Source organism: Vespa crabro, chromosome 4 (genome assembly GCF_910589235.1).
Source record: "Vespa crabro chromosome 4, iyVesCrab1.2, whole genome shotgun sequence".
Classification (NCBI taxonomy): Eukaryota; Metazoa; Arthropoda; class Insecta; order Hymenoptera; family Vespidae; genus Vespa; species Vespa crabro.
In genome coordinates this window covers 7,407,962-7,430,582 of record NC_060958.1, presented here as the reverse complement: position 1 = coordinate 7,430,582, position 22,621 = coordinate 7,407,962, and the positions used below count along the sequence as shown (strand labels likewise).

At 33.9% G+C, this 22,621-nt stretch overlaps 1 protein-coding gene across 5 annotated transcripts in view; it reads left to right on the top strand.

Annotated features, from left to right (window-relative positions):
• The window catches only part of LOC124423705 (1-phosphatidylinositol 4,5-bisphosphate phosphodiesterase epsilon-1-like), a 79,796-nt gene extending 57,310 nt beyond the window's left edge, over window positions 1-22,486 (top strand). For 4 of the 5 annotated variants that reach the window (XM_046961756.1, XM_046961758.1, XM_046961754.1 and 1 more), the window contains 15 exons: window positions 641-786; window positions 6,224-6,419; window positions 14,346-14,804; window positions 15,435-15,790; window positions 15,930-16,031; window positions 16,108-16,393; window positions 16,474-16,682; window positions 16,851-17,146; window positions 17,239-17,465; window positions 17,703-17,930; window positions 18,408-18,632; window positions 18,788-19,091; window positions 19,239-19,596; window positions 19,680-20,003; window positions 20,173-22,486. In XM_046961756.1, the coding sequence (XP_046817712.1) occupies window positions 764-786; window positions 6,224-6,419; window positions 14,346-14,804; window positions 15,435-15,790; window positions 15,930-16,031; window positions 16,108-16,393; window positions 16,474-16,682; window positions 16,851-17,146; window positions 17,239-17,465; window positions 17,703-17,930; window positions 18,408-18,632; window positions 18,788-19,091; window positions 19,239-19,596; window positions 19,680-20,003; window positions 20,173-21,682 (5,103 nt within the window). In that variant the 5' untranslated portion in view covers window positions 641-763 and the 3' untranslated portion in view covers window positions 21,683-22,486. The remainder of the gene's footprint in view (window positions 1-640; window positions 787-6,223; window positions 6,420-14,345; window positions 14,805-15,434; window positions 15,791-15,929; window positions 16,032-16,107; window positions 16,394-16,473; window positions 16,683-16,850; window positions 17,147-17,238; window positions 17,466-17,702; window positions 17,931-18,407; window positions 18,633-18,787; window positions 19,092-19,238; window positions 19,597-19,679; window positions 20,004-20,172) is intronic. The other variant, XM_046961759.1, reaches the window with a different exon arrangement.
• The last annotated feature ends 135 nt before the right edge of the window (window positions 22,487-22,621 follow it).

Below are 22,621 nucleotides of genomic sequence, written 5' to 3'. Positions count from 1 at the left end.
TACATGATTTTCTCTCTCTCTCTCTCTCTCTCTCTCTCTCTTTTTGTCTATTTCTATTTCTATTTCTATTTCTATTTCTATTTCTATTTCTATTTCTCTCTCTCTTTCCCTTCTTCTTCTTTTTCTTTTTCGAAATAACACAGTGGATTAAATTTCGCACGCAGTCAAATACATATATGTATATACATATATATATATATATATATATATATATATATATATATATGCAAACATAACGATGATACGTTTTACGAAAACGATCGATAAACGATGTGGTTCTACCATTTTGATTGTCCAACGATTACCATAATATCATCCACGAGGCTGGTATCGTTCGATACCAGTAAGATAGAAATTTTCATTAAATCATGAATATGAATAACGTGATTAACTATTAAGCGATAAGATCGTATTAATTAGCAATGCGAATGTCGTACGATTGAATTTTCCTTTTTCTCCTTTTTTTTACTTTATTTATTTATTTTCTCTTTTTTTTTCTTTTTTTTTTTCAATTTATAAATTCATTAACAGACGCATGAATAATAAGAGAAATATCGTGAATACGTTAAATCCAAATAAAAAATTGAAATTGAAATCTTTCCGATTTAATTTTTCTGATATTATGTTCATTACTTGATAGGTTAACTCATGGGTAACACACGCCATAACCAGCGGTACCACCGTAGAAGAACGTCAGGCAGTGTTATCTTGTCTTCTACGTGTAGCTCTAACTTGTTGGAACACCGGTAACTTTAATTCGGCTATGGAGATTATCGCTGGTCTCAAGTAAGTAGATTAACAAGTAAAACGATATAAATAAAAAAAAAAGTTGCATTGATTGATCAAATAAAATATCCTATATATTCGTTCGCTTCTCAATTTCTATCATCTTATAAATTTATAAATGTACGATTGAATATCGTAAAATATTTATAATTTATTTATGTTAATATTAAAACGTCATTTCTATTAAAAAATTTTATCGGTAATACGTTATGTTAGATGTCGATAAACGTTGAGAATATATCCCGAATGTTCTGTGAGTGTAATCCGATTTAGATGTTACCCCGAACTTTCCGCGATGTCATACCGTGTTACGACTTTGAGAGAATCGAGAAAGGACGCTTAATCTTTATCCCTTGGAATAATACAATTCCCACGTTTCAAGTTGCCTGATACGCAGTTGATATACGTTACGTTAACTTGACGATCCGAAACTTTAAACTTCTTCGAAGTTTCACAATAATAAATAATACGATAGGAGATGTAATTTTTTTAACCTCTAGATCGTTCCATCATATTTTTATTTCTTTTTATCGAAAAGAAAAAAAAAATATATACATATATATATATATATATATATATATATATATATATAAAATACTTTTAAATAAAAAGTATTTATAATATACGAGAATATACTTAAAATTGACGAATCCGACGTCTTTGAAAGTAAAAGAGTCAATTTTTCTTTTAAAGGGAAATAAAGATTTATGAATAGAAAAGAGTATTTGGCTTCGTTAATATTTTTCTTCAGTTCAAACTTTCTTCCCTCGGTTTTTTTAATATATATGTATATTATATAGATATATATGTAAGATTCTACGAATACAGTAATTCGACTTTTCTTTCTCTCTCTCTCTCTCTCTCTCTCTCACTCACTCACTCACTTTCTCTCTTTCTCTCTAACTGAGAAAAAAAAGAAAGAGAAATAAACTTTGTCAAAGAAAATATATATTTTTTTTTTGACCCTTTACATCGTTGTTGTAAAAATATATTTTTATCGAAAAGATATAATAAACTTGTTACTTCTCATAAAAGTATCTATAAGATAAATAGAAAAAAAAAAAAAAAACATAATTAAAATCGATGATGAATCGATATCTTCAAAAGAATAAAAGAAATTCAATTTTTCTTCAAAGAAAAATCAAGAGATTTATGAATAGAAAAATATAATTGGCTTCGTTGACCTTTTCTTTTTTATTAAGTTTGAACTTTCTTTCCTTGACTTATACACAAATAAACACACACACACACACACACACACACACACACACACATGTACACATACATAAGTACATTTTAATAAAGAATTCTACGAATTGAATAATTCGACTTCTTTCTCGAATAGAGTTAGTGAGATCGAGAGAGAGAGAGAGAGAGAGAGAGAGAGAGAGAGAGAGAGAGAGAGAGAGATAAGTAGAAACGATAAGAACAATTGGAAATTTCTTTTCAAAGTCGCGTTCTCGCGGAAAAGAAGATCGACTGGGTAAAATGCTTTACTCGCATCGCAGGTTCATGGGTTGCTAACGTAAAACCTTCCCCCATGCATTATTTAAGACAATGGGATGTCTTTTCCGATTCGTATCTCGTAGTTTCTTCGAGATCCTGAAGTGGCTTTCGCTAGACATCCATTATCTTCCTGAAAGCGAACGTATTTCGCGAAACTTTATCGTCCTCGAGCCCTAAAAACGTTTCCCTCCTTTTTCTTTCTTTCTTCCTTATTTTTTTTTTTTTTACTATTCTTTTCTCTCTCTCTCTCTCTCTCTCTCTCTTTCTTTCTTTCTCTCTTTCTACGTGCTTTCGACGTCCCATTTTCGATCGGTCGAAGTACCTTACCATCTTTTGTTAGAACTCAACGAAAGGATAATCCGACGTAAATGAAATGATGGACGATTTTTTGAGATAAAGAAAAGTAGAGATGGATAGATATATAGAGATAGATAGATAGATAGAGAGAGAGAAAGAGAGAGAGAGAGAGAGAGAGGATGGGTGGGAGAAAAGAAATAAAAAAAGGAAAAGAAAATTTGCATATTTTTCCTTTCCATTTTTTATTTCCTTCTTGTTCTTCGTACAGTTTGAGAAAACAGGAAGAAAAAAGGAAGAAAAAGAAAAAAAAGTTTTCTTTTCGATCGAAGCCATTCTCGTGTGGCTAAGAAGTTTTTAATTTACGTCGAAGGGTTGAAAGCTCTAAGGGCCACGCGAACGACCTTGCTCGTTCGTAATTTCAATCTATACCTACACACACACACACACACACACACACCCACGCATACACGTACGCACACCCACACATTCTTTTTTTCTTCTTATTTTTCTTTTTTTTTTCTTCCTTTGAAATAAATAACGATTCTTCGGAATGTTCCAATTGGAACATTTTGAAAAATGAATGAAACAATTGAAGTTCTTCGAAAAAAGAAAAAAGAAAAAGAAAAAGTTGTAAAAAAAGAAAGAAAAATTATTACGAAGAAATTATATCGTACTTCTGATACTTCGTTACGAAGAAAATCGATAATATAATACTTATTCTTCTTGATTAATTTTTGATTGGATCGAACTGGAAGAATTTTATCGACGAGGTGTACTCATAAAAGTCGACAATTATTATTTCTCTACGTATAGAATGAATCGAAAGTTCCTTAGATAATTTGAACAATCGATTACTCTTTCTCGATGACTTTCTTCTCTCTTATTTTTCCTTTTCTTCTTTTTTTTTTTTTTTTTTTTTTAGATTTAAAACTTGATAGTTCCGCAATCTGAAACGAAAAGGAAAGAAAGAAAAAGGAAAATACAGGAAAGAAAAACAAAAAGAAAATAGAACAAGAAAATGAAACGAAGGAAAAAAAGTTAGCCGTAAAAAAAAAAAGAAGTCTACCGAAAGAGTAAAAATTAATTTTTCAAATAGCCTATAGAAACTTTTGACATCTATCACTACCCACGCCCCCCAACACCACCTCCTCGCCCTCCCCCAAGTGTATACATGTACGAAGAGAACTACCGTTCTTATCTCGTTCGATAAGGGATATTGAAAAGAAATAAGAAATAAGAAAAAAGAAAGGAAAAAAAAGAAGAGGAACAAAATGAATAAAGAAAAAAGTACTAAGTGACGTTGGTAGAGAGGAAGGAGGCGAAGGAGGAGGGGAGGAGTAAGAGAAGAAGGAAGAAGAATAAGAAGTAATAGTAGTACTAGTAATAGTAATAGTAATAGTAGTAATAGTAGTAGTAATAGTAGTGTTAGTAGTAATAGGTACTATATGCCGTTTGCATGCAATTTTTTGAAAAGTAAGTTAAGCTAGCGTCGAAGTTTTGTTACTTCTCATTCGACATCGTTCTTCGACATCATAGGTACCTTACTCTTCTGTTACCCTTAAGAAACTTTCTTTGGGAAACCACAGATCTCTTGAAAGTTTCACGAACAAGTTAGAAAAAGAGTGAGAGAGATAAAGAGATGATTATAGAGAGGGATAGGTAAGAGAGTTTTGGTGAGATCCGCGTGTAGATTAGGAAGAAAATTGTGGCACAGCTCGTAAAGGGGTTTAAAGGAATAGCTAGAAAAAAAAAGAAGGAGGGAGGACAGATAGAGAGAGAAAGAGAGAGAGAGAGAGGGGGTGTAAGAGGGATAGTGAGAGGAAAGAGGTAAGAGAGAAGAACGCCGAGTGGGCCTTTTCTCGTGGAACAGAGAACCTTAATGGCTATTCTACCGGATGTTTCTTGAATCGTCCGTTCGTGGCTTCCGTGGCTTTCCAATAATGGAAAAGCGTCATTTGTACTAAAGAGAAAATGGAATCCGAGTTGTTATCACCCGACTTTTGTTTTGTTTTTTTTTTTTTTCGTTTTTTTTTTCTTCCCTTTCCAACTCCTTCCATCTAACATCCCTTATTCCACCTTCCCCCATCCCCCCCCCACTATATTGATATATCCCGTATCAACTCATTGTTATCAAATGTCTGTATACGAAGAATAAATTTGAGAAAAATTTTTCTTCCCTTTCTGATAATAATAATAATAATAATAATAATAATCACAAAGCAATAGTACGTCAAAGATAAATCTCATTTTGCTCGGTTTTCAAAGGATAAGACAATAGAAGTAAAAAAAAAAAAAAAGAGAAAAAATAAAAGGAAGAAAGAGAAAAAGAAAGGAAGGAAGGAAGAAAGGAAGGAAGGAAGGAAGGAAGGAAGGAAGTAAAGAAAGAAAGAGAGAAAGAAAGAAAGATAGGTAGATAGATAGATAGATAGATAGATCGATAGATAGAACAGATTGTATGCTCGAATACTGCAATCTCCGAAGGGCGAATTTAATCTTGTTCGTAAAGAACAAGAAAGATCGCCACAAGGTATTCCCTCTCTCTCTCTCTCTTTTCTTTTTACAGTAAGAAAAAAAAAAGAATTTATATATACGTTCTTGTTTCTTTATCATGGAATACGAGGTGCGAATCGCATTGGCAAGAATGAAGATGAAGAAGAAAAAAAAAGAAATAGAAGTAGAAGTAGTAGTAGAAGAAAGTTTTTTGCGTGTGTGGTTGAGCCACTTAACTCAAATAACTTAAAGTATCTTCGACGATCCCGTAGACGTGACGGTAGACGTTCCTAACGGCAAGTGTCTTAGGAAGCCTGACGAACGAGGAAAACTATCGTGGAGGTTAAAACGTGAGGTTGTTACCGGGGGAAGAAAAAATAGGATACGTTTTCGAAAGCACACGAAACTTCACGGATCTTAAAATATTTTATGTACTTCCTTTACTTTATTTTTTTTTTTCTTTTTTTTTTTTCTTTTTCCTCTTTTCTTTTTCTTTTTCTTCTTCTTTTCACTGCTAAAAATTCTCGAGCCGTACCTACCAGTTCCTCTTCCTTCCTTCTCCTTTCAGTACGTTCCACTTTAAAATCCATATTCGTCCATCATTGGAGAAGGTCGAAACGTACAAGGAAAAAAAAAAAAAAAAGGAAAAGGAAAAAAAAGGAAGAAAAAGCAAAAAAATAAAAAAAGAGAGAAATACTCTGCGCGCTCCGATAGAATTTCGAAGCGAGCGAATAGAACGCGATAAAAATTTTCAGGAGGAAAAAAGAACGTTCCCTTGGCGTTTAAGTGGCAAAGATAATTCTTTAAAATAAGGAATTATTAAAAAAAAAAAAAAAAATAAAAGAAATAAAAAAAAAACGTTTAAACGAATAGACGAAATTGATCTCAAATGTAATCGAAAGATTCATTTTTCTCGGATATCCATGATACTTCCGTTAAAAGGCGATGATAAAATGAAAACGAAAGAAAAAAGATAAAAAAGAAAATCACACACATATTGGAAAAAAAATAAAAATGAAACGATCTCATACACGAACGAATATCTTATTGCATATATATGTACACATATGTGTTTCATAATAATCGCGATGAGAGAATCTATCTATAAATATAAAAATTGAATACAATTCATTTTTGATTACAGATCGAACAAGCTAAAGCCATTTTGGCCAAGCATAAGCGAGCCAATTCCGGTCTTGGAATTTCTTGCCTCCGCCCTTTTGTCTTCCGAGTACGAGCATGCGTTAGCTCGTGCTCTCGCAATGCCGGAATGTCCAGTGGTGCCATTTTTTGGTGCCTTTTTGCGAGAATTAAGAGGAGTCATTACTACCGAATACAAGGTGAGAAAGATAATATTATCTTCCTAATCATTAATTACCGATCTTTTTCTCTTTCTCAATTATCTTATTTCTTGTCTTAAAGGATTAATGTTCGAACATCTAACACATTAATAAAATTCGTTCGAGTTAATAAAAGCGGGGAAAATGTTTTTGGATCTACTTTAGTCGGATATACGATAAAGATCGACGTGATTAAAAGCTTCTAGTAAAATACGAAAAGGAAGGTGGGATCGTTCGTCGTATTTACTACGAAATAGGAATCACGTAGTTCCCCTCGTCTTTACCCTCTGTTAAACCCCGTTGAACTTTCGTGATTCTCGAGCGAACTAACTTCACGTAGGAACTTCGAAAATCTGAAAAATCGTTTGATAAACTAACTGAACTCTTTTTCGTGCTAAAGTAAAATATAAGCTTATTTAACTATATATATATATATATATATATATATATATATATATATCCATTCATGTATACCTGATGTACATACATACATATATTACTCGTTCTCTTTTGTAACATTGATGAAAAAAAAAAGAAAGAAAAAAATAAATAAAAAAGAAAAAAGAAAAAAGAAAAAAAATGAAAGAAAATGGAAAAAGAACGAAATTGTATGTTTACTTGCATAATACATTTTATGTTTGACCAATACAACAGCATGGTCACACTCGTCGTTCATTGTCAAAGAGGAAACGTTTTCTAAGCAAAGTAACTCCGTCTGTAAGATAACTTCGTTCTTTATTTCGTCGCTCGAGTTATTTGATCCTTCGTATCGTACACAAGGGAGAGGCAAAAGAAAAATAGTGATAAAGTGTAAAAGGACGAAAAGCACGAGAGTTCAATCAAAGTCAGATGCTTTCACCTACGAATACGCGATAGTTCTTTGGAGATTCGCCAAAGGAAACCTTTTACCAATAACAATCCATACATGACAATTCCTTGTCCTCCTCTCTTGTCAGAAGTCTTGAAAATCACATTAGAAAAAAAGCTATTGTGTACGAGTTTATATATATATATATATATATATATATATATATATATATATATATATATATATACACATATATATATATATGGATCTATGTATATATATATGTATGTATGTATATCCTTTCGCCTCTTCCTATATAATATATTTATACTATACTTACAATATACTATACCCATGCATATCTATACTATACTAATACGTATGCAATAGAAGCCTGATAATCATTTTATCTTTTTTTTCAATAGTATGAATAAAATAATACTCATCCCGAGATATCCTAATCCCGAAGTTAGAACCTTTCGAAAAGTTCTGTTTCCAAAAAACGTCTAAGAATAGCTTTTCGAGAAAAAGATAGAGAAAAATAGAAAGAGAGAGAAATAGAGAGACCGGGAAGGAGAGAGAGAGAGAGAGGGAGAATCTGCCAAAGTAGCTTTTCTACAACGAAAAGGGGATAGGTAACGCGCGGCCGCAAAACAGAAGATCGATTATCACTGCGTGTTCGATGTTTCCTGGCAGCACGTCCCTGGAAATATAGAGAGACCATACCTTTCCATTCTCTTTGTGACGTATTTTATATCAATTTACATGTCTCTCGTAGATTTGACATATTATCGTTTCTCTCTTTAACTAACTAACGAACGTACGAACAAACGAACGAACGAATGAACGAATCAGTCAGTTTTTATATATTTTCGAGTATTGTCCTTGTCATCACCAAACAAATGTAAAATATCATTCGATCAAACGTTCGATCGTTTATTGACAGAAAAAAAATATGATACATTATATAAAGAGGGAGAGAGAGAGAGAGAGGGAGAAAGAGAGGGAAAGAATAAGAGAGAGAGTGTAAGAGAGAAGGTTGACACGAAGAGTGTGCTTACTTCTATTTTTCCAAGAGAAAATATTCGAAAATGGATGAGATTAAAATCACAAATCGTTATTTGTATTGTACTAATATTATCTGCTCCAATTTTTCTCTATGTATGTACGTGGATAATAATACATCTCGATCAATGAGTTCTATTATTAACGCAGCCTTGTCGCTTTTACAAATTGACGAGCATCATGGGAATTAGTTATATAAATGCCTATAAAGCGGCGTTTATTTATTTTTCTTTTTATTGTTTTGTTTTCTCTCTCTCTTTTTTTTTCTTTTTCTTTTTCTTTTTCTTTCTTTTTTTGCTCTTTTTTTTGTTAAATAAATTAGTTCTATGACATGTGGGATATATTATGTATATATATGTATATATATATATAAAGAAAAGAATAAAAAAGAAAAAAGAAATTCATTTTCAATCAGATATTTTTCATTTATTTTTTTTTTTTTTGTTTTTTTTTGTAATTACATTCATTATCAAGAATTATATTATTATTATTATTATTATTATTATTATTATTATTATTATTATTATTATTATTATTATTATTATTATTATTATCCTCATCAGCAAATGTAATTATCCTCAATGCTCGTTACATTCAAAATTAATTCTATGGAAATGACGAACGATCGAGAATCGTTAGTAATACAGAAGCGAAGACAATTTTATTCTAGTATTTAAGATATCGTTAGAAAATTAACAGAGAAAGGTCGGTAATGTGTTTGTCGATGGCAGATACTATTAATCTTCGAGACATTTCAAGCTCGTTTCAAACGAACTAGGCTAGTTAGAACAATCTAATTATGCACTTTATAACCTCTTCTCTCTCTCTCTCTCTCTCTCTCTCTCTCTCTCTCTCTCTCTCTCTCTCTCTTTCTTTATTTCTTTCTTTTACACAGACATATATATATACATCGTCGTTTGATTTGCTAGAGTAAGTAAATCTGCTAAAGTAAGTAAATCTAATTTTATTAAAATTTGTATGAGGATGAATTCGTTGAATTTCTTTTTTTTTTTTTCAAACGAAGATCTTCGTTTCCTCGAATGTTCCAACCTACGAGAAAGATCCGTCAAGAAATTATTATCAAGAAATAAATTGTAAAAATAATTTCATTTAAATTTTTAATATACATATATTATTATATCGATAGAAATCTCTATTCAAAGTTTTAAAGTGAAAAGAAAATTCGTCGCTATATATATATATATATAGGTGTTTCAGAAATAAATTGCCAAACTTTAATAGCATTTTCTACTAGCTGTAAGGATGAAAAAAAAAATAAGAAAAAAAGAAAGGAAAAAAGGATGGAAGAAAAATAAATCGAAAAAAAAAAAAATTTCTTATAAACATGGATCCAAAATGGTGTTTTCCTTTCGAGAGTTACAAACATTTGTTTATTATTAATGAAAACGAAAGAAAAAATCATTTTCAATAATTTCTCTTTCCGACGAGATGTCCTAATGATTTTTAATATGTTCTTTAAAAAATGAAAAAAATAATGGAAAAAACAAAGAAAGGAAAAGAAAAAATTCAATAAAAAGTATTGGTTCAATAAAAGAAGAAACGTTCATAAACCAAAAATAGAACATTTCCGGGATTCATGTTTAATATGATCCTAATCTTTTTTTTCATCCTTGGAACGAATAAAATGAAAGTTAGTAAAGTTCGACGATTTATTTTTCAAAAATCCTATAATATGTATGTATATTTTACTTTACAATGAGAATTCGTTTAATTTAATCTAAAGTAAAAGAGCGTACATACGTACATATGTACGCGCGCATAAGAGTGAGAGAGAAAGAAAGAAAAGGAGAAGAAAGTGGGAGAAGGAAAGGGAGATAAAAAGAGATAGCGTGCAAAAGCAAGACCTCGATAATATTTTCACTCTGGTCGAGAGAACAATGTTGGACACGTAACAGGAGCTATAGATTTAAACGTTCGACGTGGATGAATGGTTTATCCGATAGGGATGCCTAGGAAAATCGCTTTTCTCTAACCGCATGGCATCTTCCTATTTCTCTCTCTCTCTCTATCTCTCTATCTCTCTATCTATCTATCTCTGTCTTTCTCTCTCACTCATTTTCGTTCTTTCCTTCTTTCTTTCTTACTTACTTACTAGGAATTCCAAAGCGAATTCCTCGTTCGTTGGCGTGAAGAATCCGACGACCGATGCAACAGAAGAAGAAGAAGAAGAAGAAGAAGAATGCTGCAAAAGGAATTGAAGAATGTAGAGCAAAAAGAAGAAGACGATGTAATAGTAGTAGAGAAGTAAAAGAAGAGGAAGAGGAAGAGTAAGAAGAAGAATATGAGGTCAAGCCTGAAGATAATAGTTGTACAACGACAAGGATAGGGGTTTCTATCGGCCTCCAGCAGCTACGATGGTTGTAGGCCGGCGGAAACTACTTGCTCTTGTCGCTAATAATCACCGCAGTGAAAAGGACTACTGGTTGGTTGGTTATCTGGTTGGTTGGTTGCTTAGTTGGTTGGTTGGTTGGTTGGTTTGTTGGTTGATCAGTTGGTTGGTTGGTTGGTTGCTTAGTTGATTGCTTGGCTGACTTTGCTGGTTGGTTGCCTATTTCTCTTTCTCGTTTTTAGTTTTCTTCTCTCTCTCTCTCTCTCTCTCTCCGGTATTTCTCATCACTCGCACGTGCTCCCATTCTTATTATCGAACAAGGTATTCAGTATGAACCATTATCTACTTGTAATCGAATCTATAAAATCTAAAAAGTTCGAACAAGATTAGATTTTAAGAATGAAATAAATAATTTACGTTAATCGTTGAAATCTATTTCTATAATATCCGATTTAGATTTGTAAAATTGTTTGTTTATAAAAAATTGTTACGTCGAGTTGTTAAAAGTTTTACTTTGATTCTACGGATATATATGTATGTATATATATATATACATATATATATATATATATATATATATATGTAATGTACTTTGAATGGATTAAAAGTTTCTACGCTTGTTAACCGCTCGAGTGGTTTTGCAAACTAAAAAAAAGAAAAGAAAAAAGGGGGAAAAAAAAGAAACAAAAAAGAGATTAATATAAAAAGTCTCGAAAAAGAACTGATCAATTTTTTAAAATTGCTTAAGAACCATTTTCCTTTTACACTCGTACAATATGCATAAAAGAAATCTTCGTTACGATCGTATTGATCTCTGTTTTACAATAAAAGACGAGACTGATGAATATATTACGATAATGTATGATTATTCTCAATTATGCTGATATTGTATCATTGACGACGAAAAAAAGAAGAGTGAAACAAAAAAAAATATCGAACATCCTTAATGAATTATCATTAAAAATTGATGCAATTATAATAATCATTCTTCGAGATCGAATAGAAAAAGTATTTCCCGACCCATAGATCGATTAGTTTAGGAATCCTCTTAATGAAACCGGGAAAGTTTGATCAGAGATTAGTTCAATAAATTTTCGAGTTTTATTAGGAAGGAAATGAAAAAGGGTGAAGAAGAGAAAGAGAGGAAGTTAGAGAGAAATAGGTAAAGAAAGAGAGAGAGAGAGAAAAGATCTCTGAAAATGTCGATCGTTCTATTTTCGCGTAGGAATTTTCCAGAGCAAAGTTATATATAGGAAACTCGCATTTCGTGGCTCTCTGCGTATTAGTATCGTGTAAAGCTCGATAGATCCTGGAAAAGTCGGGGGTGGGTGGGTGGCTGGGTGGATGGGGATGAGGAGTGAATAGGTGGGTAGATGGATAGGTGGATAGGTTGGTTGGTTGGTTGGTTGGTCGAAAAAGTGGAAATAAAGTTTGAAGTCACAAAATAAATCTTTTCGACGTTTTCCCGCGCTACGATTCATAGAACTCTATGAGGGACAAAATGATATGTTGGCAAATAAATACACGATGGAATATGGCAATGATATATATATATATATATTTATATAGTTATATTTATGTATATTTATATATATATATATTTATATATATATATATATATATATATTTATATATACGTGTATGTATACGTGTACACACGTACATAATGTACACATGTATACACTTGTTACATACATATTGCAACGCTATTACTCCGACATATTTTTAATGAATTCTTTTTGCGAGAGATTATGAATGCATCGAAGAACGCATTTATGAGATTTACGAAAAAAAGTTACGTTCTCTCTCTCTCTCTCTCTCTCTCTCTCTCTCTCTCTCTCTCTCTCTCTCTCTTTCTTTTTCTCTCATTTTCATACAACATATAATCAGGTCCAGCAATGTAACTCTAATCGACCGCTTGAAGTAATTTAATTATCGATTAATTATTTATTAACACGAGTAGATTCGATGGGAGTATATAAACTATATAAAGTATTCCATTAGCTCTAGTTCGGTAATACGATTAATACCATCAAAGCGTTATTTTAGAATCGATTATGGTAGGTTAAAACGCTTTTGGTAAGTAATTCTTGTTGTAATTGCTTATAAATCTTCAAGCCCGTTAAACTCGAGCTCGATTACATTTATCATTGGCGTTGTAATACGAACGATGGATTGATTATCACGAAAGAGAATGAATGACAAAAGGAAGAAATTAAAAAATAAATAAATAAATAAATAAATAATAATAATAATAATAATAATAATAATAATAATAATAATAATAGTAAAAGAAAGAGACAAAGAAAAAGGAACGTTAAGTTCGCTAAGTTCTTAAAAATTTTTCGACGCTTCTCACTTATACAAATTCGATTTCTATAAAAAGAAAGAAAGAAAAAAGGAAAGAGAAAAAAGAAATTGAATCAATCGTAATCGACAACATCGGGAGAATCGTTAGAAGAGTGGCACGGAGAGATTTGGATTCGTTTTTCTCTCCTTTTTTTTTGTCCTTTTCCTTTCTTTTTTCTTTTTCTCTTTTTTCTTTTCTTTTTTTTCTTTTTTTTTTTATTCATCGGTTTGGTTTTACACGAGGTCCTCCTTTCAATTTATCTCCTTTTTCGTGATATCGCCGCGAGACAATGTCGAGTCCCAACTCATTTTACACAAGCGGATATCGACGAGCTTTCGAGGGGCCGTGCTATCTTTGAAACGACGAGCACATCATTCTAAACGCGTACGTGACGGCAAACGAATGAAGCGACTGATTCCCTTTCTCTCTTCTCATCTCCATCTTTTCTCAACTTGCTCCAAAACTCGTTATCCGAAAGTGTTAGTAAAGAGAGAGAGAGAGAGAGAAAAAGTGAGAGAGAGAGAGAGAGAGAGAGAGAGAGAGAGACGAGTGCTCGTTTAAATCGTTCGAAAAGAAATAAAGAAATGGAAATGCATTTAAAGGTTGAAATGTTTGATGCATTTTTAATTTATATTTACAATAACGGAATATGATATATCTATTACCTTAGAAAATAAAGAAATTAATATGTGATAAGGAAAAGAGTGAAAAAATCTAAACGTGGTTTTATCTATAATTATATAATTTTATCTAACGCAGATATTGAAAATAACTCGTTAAAATAATCGTCGACGTTTTATCGTGGCTTAAAAAAAAGAAATAGAAGAAAAAAAAAAGAAAAATAAGTGAAAATAAATTGAAACAGAAAATATCATATTTTGTATACATTATTTTTATAAAATTTATTTGCATAATTTATATTCTTTATATTTATAATGTTTACGATAAGCCATTAATAATGATAATGAAACAAAACAAGAGAAAACAAAAAGAATCTAACGATCGATTTATCCATAGTTATATAATTTTACACAACGCAAATATCGTTGTTAAAAATAACTCGTTGAGATTTAAGTCAATGTTTTACTGTGGTTAAAAAAATTAAAAAAGAAGAAACGAACAAACAAACAAACAAATTAATAAATAAATAAATAAATAAAAAAGAAATGAAAAAATGATAGAGAACATTCTATATCTTTTATATATATATTTTATCAAATTTATTCGCATAACGTTTATATTTTTTATATTTACAATGTTTAGATAATAATAATAGTAATAATAATAATAATAATAATAATAATAAAGGAAAATATTAAAAAAAAGAAAATTTTTCTTCTTCTTTGTTGTCAGAGCGATACCGAGCGAAAGAACAACCGCGAGAGCACAAAAGAGAACGCGAAAGAGGTTGGGCCAATTGAAAATGTAGCATCCTCTGGTACATCGGTCGGTCCGCGTATAGACGTCGAGAGTAATACCGAAGCTCCTTCAGGATGGAGCTCGACTAGGAGTGGCTCTTTGAAAAAGATAAACGAGTGCTACGATGCGAACGCCGTCCTGGAAAAAGTTGCCCTCTTTCACAAGCATCGACACGCTCGTGGAAGGGATGCAACAACTGGTTCCCTTCACCGCACCCTTAGTTTACACACAACGGCGATCGAACAGACCTACATGGCCGAGGAATGCGATGAGAACGATTATCATCTCGATCTCGATTCATATAAACCGGTCCAACCGATCCTGATCGATCATGGGGTTGCACTTTTCCCAGTAGCCGCACCTCACACAGGAATGGATCTTCACATCTTACAGGTAATCATACGTAATAAATACTTTTAAACTTTTCAAATAGATTGTTGTCATTTTAATTAATTTATCCTTACTTAAGTACGTATATATATTTGCGAGAGATTAATTAACGTAATTACCATTAAGAAGATATATAACGTTAAATGATTGAAAGAAATTTATCTTTGTCTACATATATCTCGAGCGCTAATGGTTCTTTTTTCTTTTTTCTTTTTTCTTTTTTCTTTTTTCTTTTTTCTTGCATTATCTTTACCTCGTTCTACTTTAGCATTTTCAAAAGTGGCTATGAGAATCGTTCCAAGTCGACCGCGATGGGGAGTAGAAATAAAAGAAAAAGAGAAATAAAGAGAAAAAGACTATTTGCTAGGAACAAACTGTGAACTTTAAACGAAAGGGGATCGTGACGTTTAATTATGTTGATTCGAACTCTACTATATTCGTGCTTAAATACTTCTCCGTTCTAACCACTTGTTTGCCATAAAAGGTGTAAAATATCGTAAAGAAAAGACCCGGCGTTATTGGTATCCTAATAAATCTAAATAAAATATCTATTTACTGGGATAAGACAAAATGAATGAAATTTATATTAGATCGTTGAACGTTCTAATGATAAAGAGAAAATAATGCAATTAGGTGCTACATCATGGTACAACTTTGGTACATTGGGATTGTGAAAGTGGCACTTCGAGAACGGCCTTGGTATTCGCACGAGTAGATCGAGCGTGTGGTACCTTCTTCTGGGAGAAACCACCGTGGAGTCCATTGAAAACGGGCCAACTCGGTGGCACTGCCTATACCGAGTTCTCGATCACGACCAATCCCGAGGATGTCGTACCAGTTGGCTTGGTTACCAGATACGCGGTACAACAAAGTGACTGTGCTTCAGTTACTTTGGAGGAAGGATATCTCGATTTGGCCTCCGTTAAAGAAATCATGATCGGTTGTTGCGACCGTGACAGAGAGGCCGATCTTAGGAGCATATGCAAGAGGTAAAGAATCAAAAGATCTACATACACACATACACACTAATGTGTATCATAAAACGATCCTTATTATGAAAAAAAAATCGAAGTATAACTCGTGTAAGTTTATTTGGATTCTCGTCATTATCTCATATCATTCATATAGGTACGGCCTACCTGGCTCAGATTCCTGTATCGGCCTCATGTATGGTTCCAATCTACCTGACAATCGATTACTCTTTTTACTTTGTCCTCCGGCCCTTGGCAAGTGAGTAATGATTTTCGATAAGAAAGATTTGATCGGATAAAGGACAAATTGAAAGATTGTTATCACTTTATTTTAGAATATGGTATATGGGACTTTGTTGGATATTACGAGGCCTGAAACGACAGCGACAGTTAACAGATCGTAGATCACGTTGGTTAAAAGAAAAATATCTACAATTATATTTCAAAGAAGGTTGCTTCGAGCCTATGACCGCCGATGCGATACGAGTATTTGGTGGTCGCGATTGGTCAATGACCGAAAGTGTTGGAACCCTTTCGCCAACTAGCAGCGGTAATCTACGTAGACGAAATGTTAAAGGAAAAAAGACCAAATCCATCAGCAATATTCATGCACTGACAAAAGTACGCTTATTAGAAATAAAATAGATTTGAAATTGCAACGATCTAATGAGAATAATGATATACGGTCTCGGACCTTTCAGGAGCTCAGCTTTAAACAGTACGACTCCTCATCCTCGGATGGCGGCTTATCTGCCGCTCCTCTTCGTCACATAACTGGCAGCAGAGAATCCTTGACAAGAATAATTCCAGCATCGCCGAGATCCAGCAGAGATCGAATTCCATCGCGCAGTCCACCCGGTTCGGCCGAAAGAATAGTCACTTCCAACTTGCCTTATTCGAGTTTACAAAGGTATCTATTTTGTTTCTATTTTAAAATGAAAAAAGGAAGAAACATATATGCGTATACATATATATATATATATATATGTGTGTGTGTGTATGTATGTATATATATATATTCAGCTATGTATACTTATACTTTTCACTTTTTCATTCTATCGCAATCACTTGGAAACAGCTTACTTTGCGTTCCTAGAGACAAGGACAGAAATGGTGGTGGAGTGCCAGGTGGATCGGAAGCTCCTTGGCAGGTGAAAACACGTGCCACTTCCATTATGTATGAGACCCAGCTGAACTTTGTCGAGTTCGTGGCACTTTTCCGATCGTTCAGCCTTCGAGCTAGAAAGGACCTACGTGATCTCTTCGGGCAGCTAGCGATCACGTGCCGAAGTCAAAGCGACGGTTCTCTTCGAGACTTTAGTACGCGTCCGGCCGTATTGAGACAGGCCAGCGATGCAACTCCACAAAGAATCGGTAGGAAATGAAAATATTAACTATTTCAACAAGAGAATCAATATTTTGAAACGTTTATCCGCATTAACATGTATTTTCTATTTCTAACGAAGGACTTTTAACGAGGAACAATTCAATCGATTGTCACGAATACAAGAGCAGTAGTAACCTTCACAAGAAGCAAATCTTTGACGCAGTTGCAGCAGCGAGTATAGTTAACAATTGTTCTGGCGTCGACACGTCCAAGTCCCAAGTAATCACTCTAGCCACGTTCACAAAGTTCCTCGAATCTCGACAACAAGAAAAGCTTACCGACGACGAGATCAAAGCCCTCGTCAAGGTAAATTTCTTAACTTTTCCATCTTACTCTAATTACCAATCAACTAAGTTACCTGCTCAGCTACCTACCTACCTATCTACTTATCTACCTACTTTCAATAAACGAACAAGTTAAAGATGAAATTAGACGAGAACGTTTACAAGATACGCGCTGGAAAAAAAAAGAAAAAAGCAAAAAAAAAAAGAAAGAAATAAAATCGCAATCAGAATTTCATCTGTTTGTACATTCTCATTTTAGAGGCACGAACCAGATCCAGTTTTGCGCACACAGTGGTGTTTATCTTTCGAGGGTTTTGCACGATACATGATGGACAAGGACAATTACGCTTTCCCAAACGAATACGCGACGCCATCGGAAAGCGAAATGCAACAACCCTTGTCTCAATATTACATCGCAAGCTCGCACAACACTTATCTGACTGGTCATCAGCTCAAGGGCGAATCATCCGTCCAGCTTTATTCACAGGTCACAATTTCTTAAGAAATATCATATATTATATAGTAGATAGAAAATGTCTTAATATCTTTAAAATCGATTAAACTTATGACCCACTCGTTCGTTCTCGATTCCTCGATTTGACCTGTCGTTTGACCTATTAGCCTTCAAATACTAACAAGAATCAGCCATTTCCGATCGATTCTATGCCTGATCCTTCCATTTTTAACCTTTCGAAATCGGCGCCGTCCTTCGTTCGATCTTATCAAATATCCAATAGATTCGAATAGAACGTTTGATACGGTCGAAGTTTCGTTTCGACTTTAATTAAATCGTAATCGATCTTATCCTATGAAATTAGTTAGGTCTGTAATGTAACTCCATCCACATGATCGATATCGACTTCCCCTTTCGAAACTTTTTATTTTACTAAATTAATCTTAAAAATTGAATCGTATATAGGGAATCAAACGATGCAAATTCAAATTCGTGATATCGATCTTTTAGGTCCTTTTGACCGGATGTCGATGCGTAGAACTAGACTGTTGGGATGGCGACGATGGATCGCCTCTCATTTATCACGGTCACACCTTTACCACCAAGATACCTTTTCGATTGGTCGTAGAAGCGATCGACAGAAGTGCATTCGTCAGTTCACCGTATCCAGTCATACTGTCTATTGAAAATCATTGCTCCCAGAGTCAACAAGCACGAATGGCACATATCTTTCAGGTATAATTCATTGCGATATATCAATTATCCTCTAAGCTATTAATTTCATTCTCATTTTATACATACTAACATACATACTTACATACATATATATATACATATATACATACACATATATTATATACGTACGAAATAAAATTTTCTATTGATTACAGTCGGTCTTTGGTGAAAAACTCGTAACGAAATTTCTATTCGAAACGGATTTCGGTGAGGATCCTCAGTTACCCTCGCCTTCACAATTGCGATATAGGATATTGATAAAAAATAAGAAATTAGTAGTGGATCCAACTGGGCCGTTAGTTCACCCCCCGGTATCCTATCGTGGTAAAATGTTGATGACAGATCGTGCATCGTCTATGAAACAAATGCGGACAGACGTAAGTAGCACGTCTGTACCCGAATACTTCAGTGAGGACGAGGACGATGAGGAAGATGACGATGAGGACGATAATATCGATGGTAATAATTTATATTAGATTCTCTTGAATATAATAATTGAAAAAAAAAGTATTATTTTTCTATCTCTCATTCTTTTTTTCTTTTCTTTTCCCTACTTTTTTTTTTTTTTTTTTTTTTTTTTTTTTCTTTTCCTTGGTTCGTTTCCAGACAATTCAATATCGAGCTACGAGAGATATTTGGGTGGTAATCCATTAATACAAAGCCGTCTAAAATCGGATATGGCAGTCGACGATAAAATTCAACCGAAGCAGAGCAGTCAAATTGCTAAGGAACTTTCGGATTTAGTTGTTTATTTACAAGCTATTAAATTCCGTGGTCTAAATACAACACCGGGAACAGGTACCTCTGGGAAAATTCGTCATCCTTCTCATACCGGACCCGTTCAAAGACACAGTATCGCTGGAATCGGGACCAGCGGTGTTGCTTCCTCTACGGGATCGCCACAATCACTTTCAACGTCTGCTTCGATCGCTAGCGGTGGCAGTAATATCGATAATCTTTTCAGGTTTTATTCTATTTCTATGATGCATTGAAAGAAAAAAAGAAAAGAAAAACAAATTAATATTATCTTCGATCGTTTTCTATCAGGTCGACACGCGGCGTACCAGCGTGCTTCCAGTGCTCGTCTCTAAACGAAAGCACTGCCAAAAAAATTTGTAGAAAGCAGCCATTGGGTGTCGTAGCACACGCGGAAACACAATTGGTTCGAACATATCCAGCTGGAATGCGTATCGATTCGACCAACTTCAATCCTGTAATCTTCTGGGCATTTGGTATACAAATGGTAGCGTTGAATTATCAGACCGACGATGCGGGATTGAATTTGAATGCTGCCATGTTCGAACAAAACGGACAATGCGGATACGTGAGGAAACCTTCGGTAATGTGGGACAAGAGTCACATGATGTATAGGTACGTTGAATTATTTATTAGGTGTATTATGAATAAAATGACAGATAGAATGTGTAATCTTTTTTTTTATCTTATGTTCTTTCTTTTTTCTTTCTTTCTTTTTTTTTCTTTTTTTTCTTTCTCTTTTTTTCTTTTTTTTTTTCTTTTTTTATTCATTCCGTATTTACAGGCGTTTCAATCCATGGGACAAAGAATTCGATGGTCTTCACTCCGCTCATTTGACTTTATCGGTAGTGTCGGGACAATACGTTTCACCAACAAATTTCTTTGCCAGTACGTACGTCGAAATCGAGCTAGTGGGCATACCGATCGATTGTGCAAAACATAAAACGAAAGTCATACAAAGCAATGCCCTTAATCCAATTTGGAATGAAAAATTCTGCTTTCAAGTAATGTTCAAAGATCTAGCCTTTCTAAGATTTGGTATAGTTGAAGCAAGCTCGCATCATTTGATAGCACAACGCGTTATGCCTTTGAAATGTCTTAGACCAGGTTACAGACACGTTAGATTGCGTTCGTGCAAAAATAAACCATTGGCATTATCCACGTTATTTATATATTCACGACTTGAAGAGGAAAGTCTCGATTACAATACCTGCTGTCGTGATCACAAGGAAATGTCTTCGAAACGACCGTCGTCGGGAAAGGAACCGGACAAATTGACCAGCGTAGATCCAGGTCTCGGTGGTGTCACGTTAAAGAGAAGAATGTTTTTCCTTATGGTTTATCATGTAATACCGGAGGAACCGTATACTATTTTAAAAGTAACCCAAGAAAGTACTACTCAAGAGGTAATGTTGCAAGCGTTACAAAAGGCAGGAATATCGGCGGAACACGTGGACGAATATATTCTTGTGGAGGAGGTGTCACGTGGATGGGAAAAACGAGATCGAGAGGAATTACCAACTCAACGGGTTCTCGATCCAACCGAACATCCTCTTCAAGCGCAAGCCCTATGGAAAGGACAAGGCCGATTCTTATTAAAACGTGTCGGCGATGATCCAAGTAGCAGAGCTTGGCTTGCATCTATACGAAGTACAGCTGGACATTCAAAATTGGATACAAATTCACGGGATCATCCAACTCATATATGGGATGAAGCAGACACTTTTCTAGTTTGCATTTACAACGTTTCACCCGAAATACCGTACGCGATTTTACGCGTACCGGTTAGTAGTTCCGCACAGGACGTATTAGCCCAAGCACTTGTTAAGGCAAGAAGAATGGAGGATCCAATGAAATTCGCTTTGGTAGAGGAATTGGAATGGGGCGGGGCTGGCGCCGTTGGTAGTGGTAATCGTCAATTAAGAGTCCTTAGAGATGACGAGAATGTTTACAGTACGCAAGCGTTTTGGAAGACTCTTGGTCGATTTATATTGAGGGAAAGAGAACAAGCGATACCGAGACGACATTTATTACCGGCTACATTAGACAGGCTCAGTAAGGGTTTCTCCGTTGGTAGATCAGTATCTCTTCCTGGATCTAGCAAGGAAAAGGTTCCAGTTAGCGAGGCATTATCCGATCCAACATCAAGAGGTTTAAGACATCGTTTATTAATGCCAGGTCGTAGACGAGAAGTCCATTCCGACGGTGAGGATACCCGCGAATCTGATCTATTAAATGCTGCCCTTCATTTAAAAAAAGTCTCATTGAGAAAATTAAGAGTATGGAAGTCATAGTGGCAGTCACGGGCGACGTCGATAACATCGATCTTCGCCGCTCGGAGAAATCAGGTTTAAATGATTTATCCAAAATTAATATCGGACATCTCTAGCCTAACATAACAAAATAATAACAAAAAAATCAATTAGGATCGAATTAAAGTGAAAATGAAAGAGAAAACAATAAGAAAAATTGCAATTTGTATACGAATTCGTACGAATAGGACAAAATCATTATTTCCTCTATCTAACGATATAATGTTATCAAACAAGAAAAAAATAAAAGAAATATAATGATTGTTTATATAATTGCGGGCATTACCGAAACGTAGAAAAAAAATTCAATTCGATTCCATTCAATTTGATTCGATTCCGATTCAATTCTTCAATGGAAAATAATTTATTCCCTATTATTGGTTTATTATCGAATTCGCTCTTATTATATTCAATTCAATTCGTGTGGCTATTCAATAAGACCATTAAATAATGATGATGTTCCGAATATTATAAATATATCGAAGAATCAATCAAGAAATTATTCAATATTATATAAAATTTCAATTTGAAGTAATCACAATGGAAATTTCTTTCAATTTTCTATAAGCAAATTCAAAGTCAAAGAAATTAAATCGATCTATATCTATGTTGGACCATTATCACACGTTGCGATAGTGTGATAGTCGTGGATTAATAATATGGATACCGTATTATGGTGTCTCGTGTCGTCGTGTCGGCAAGAAAAACAAAAAAAAAAAAAGAAACAAACAAAAAAAAGGACAAAAAAAAGAAAGAAAGAAAGAGAAAAAAAGAAGTTAACAAAAAGCCAAAACCCGTGGGCTTTCTTTATAACGCGTCAGTATTATTTCTTAGTACAATTTCACACACACATACACATATATATACACACACACACTCTTTCTATCCCTCTCTCTCTCTCTCTCTCTCTCTCTCTCTCTC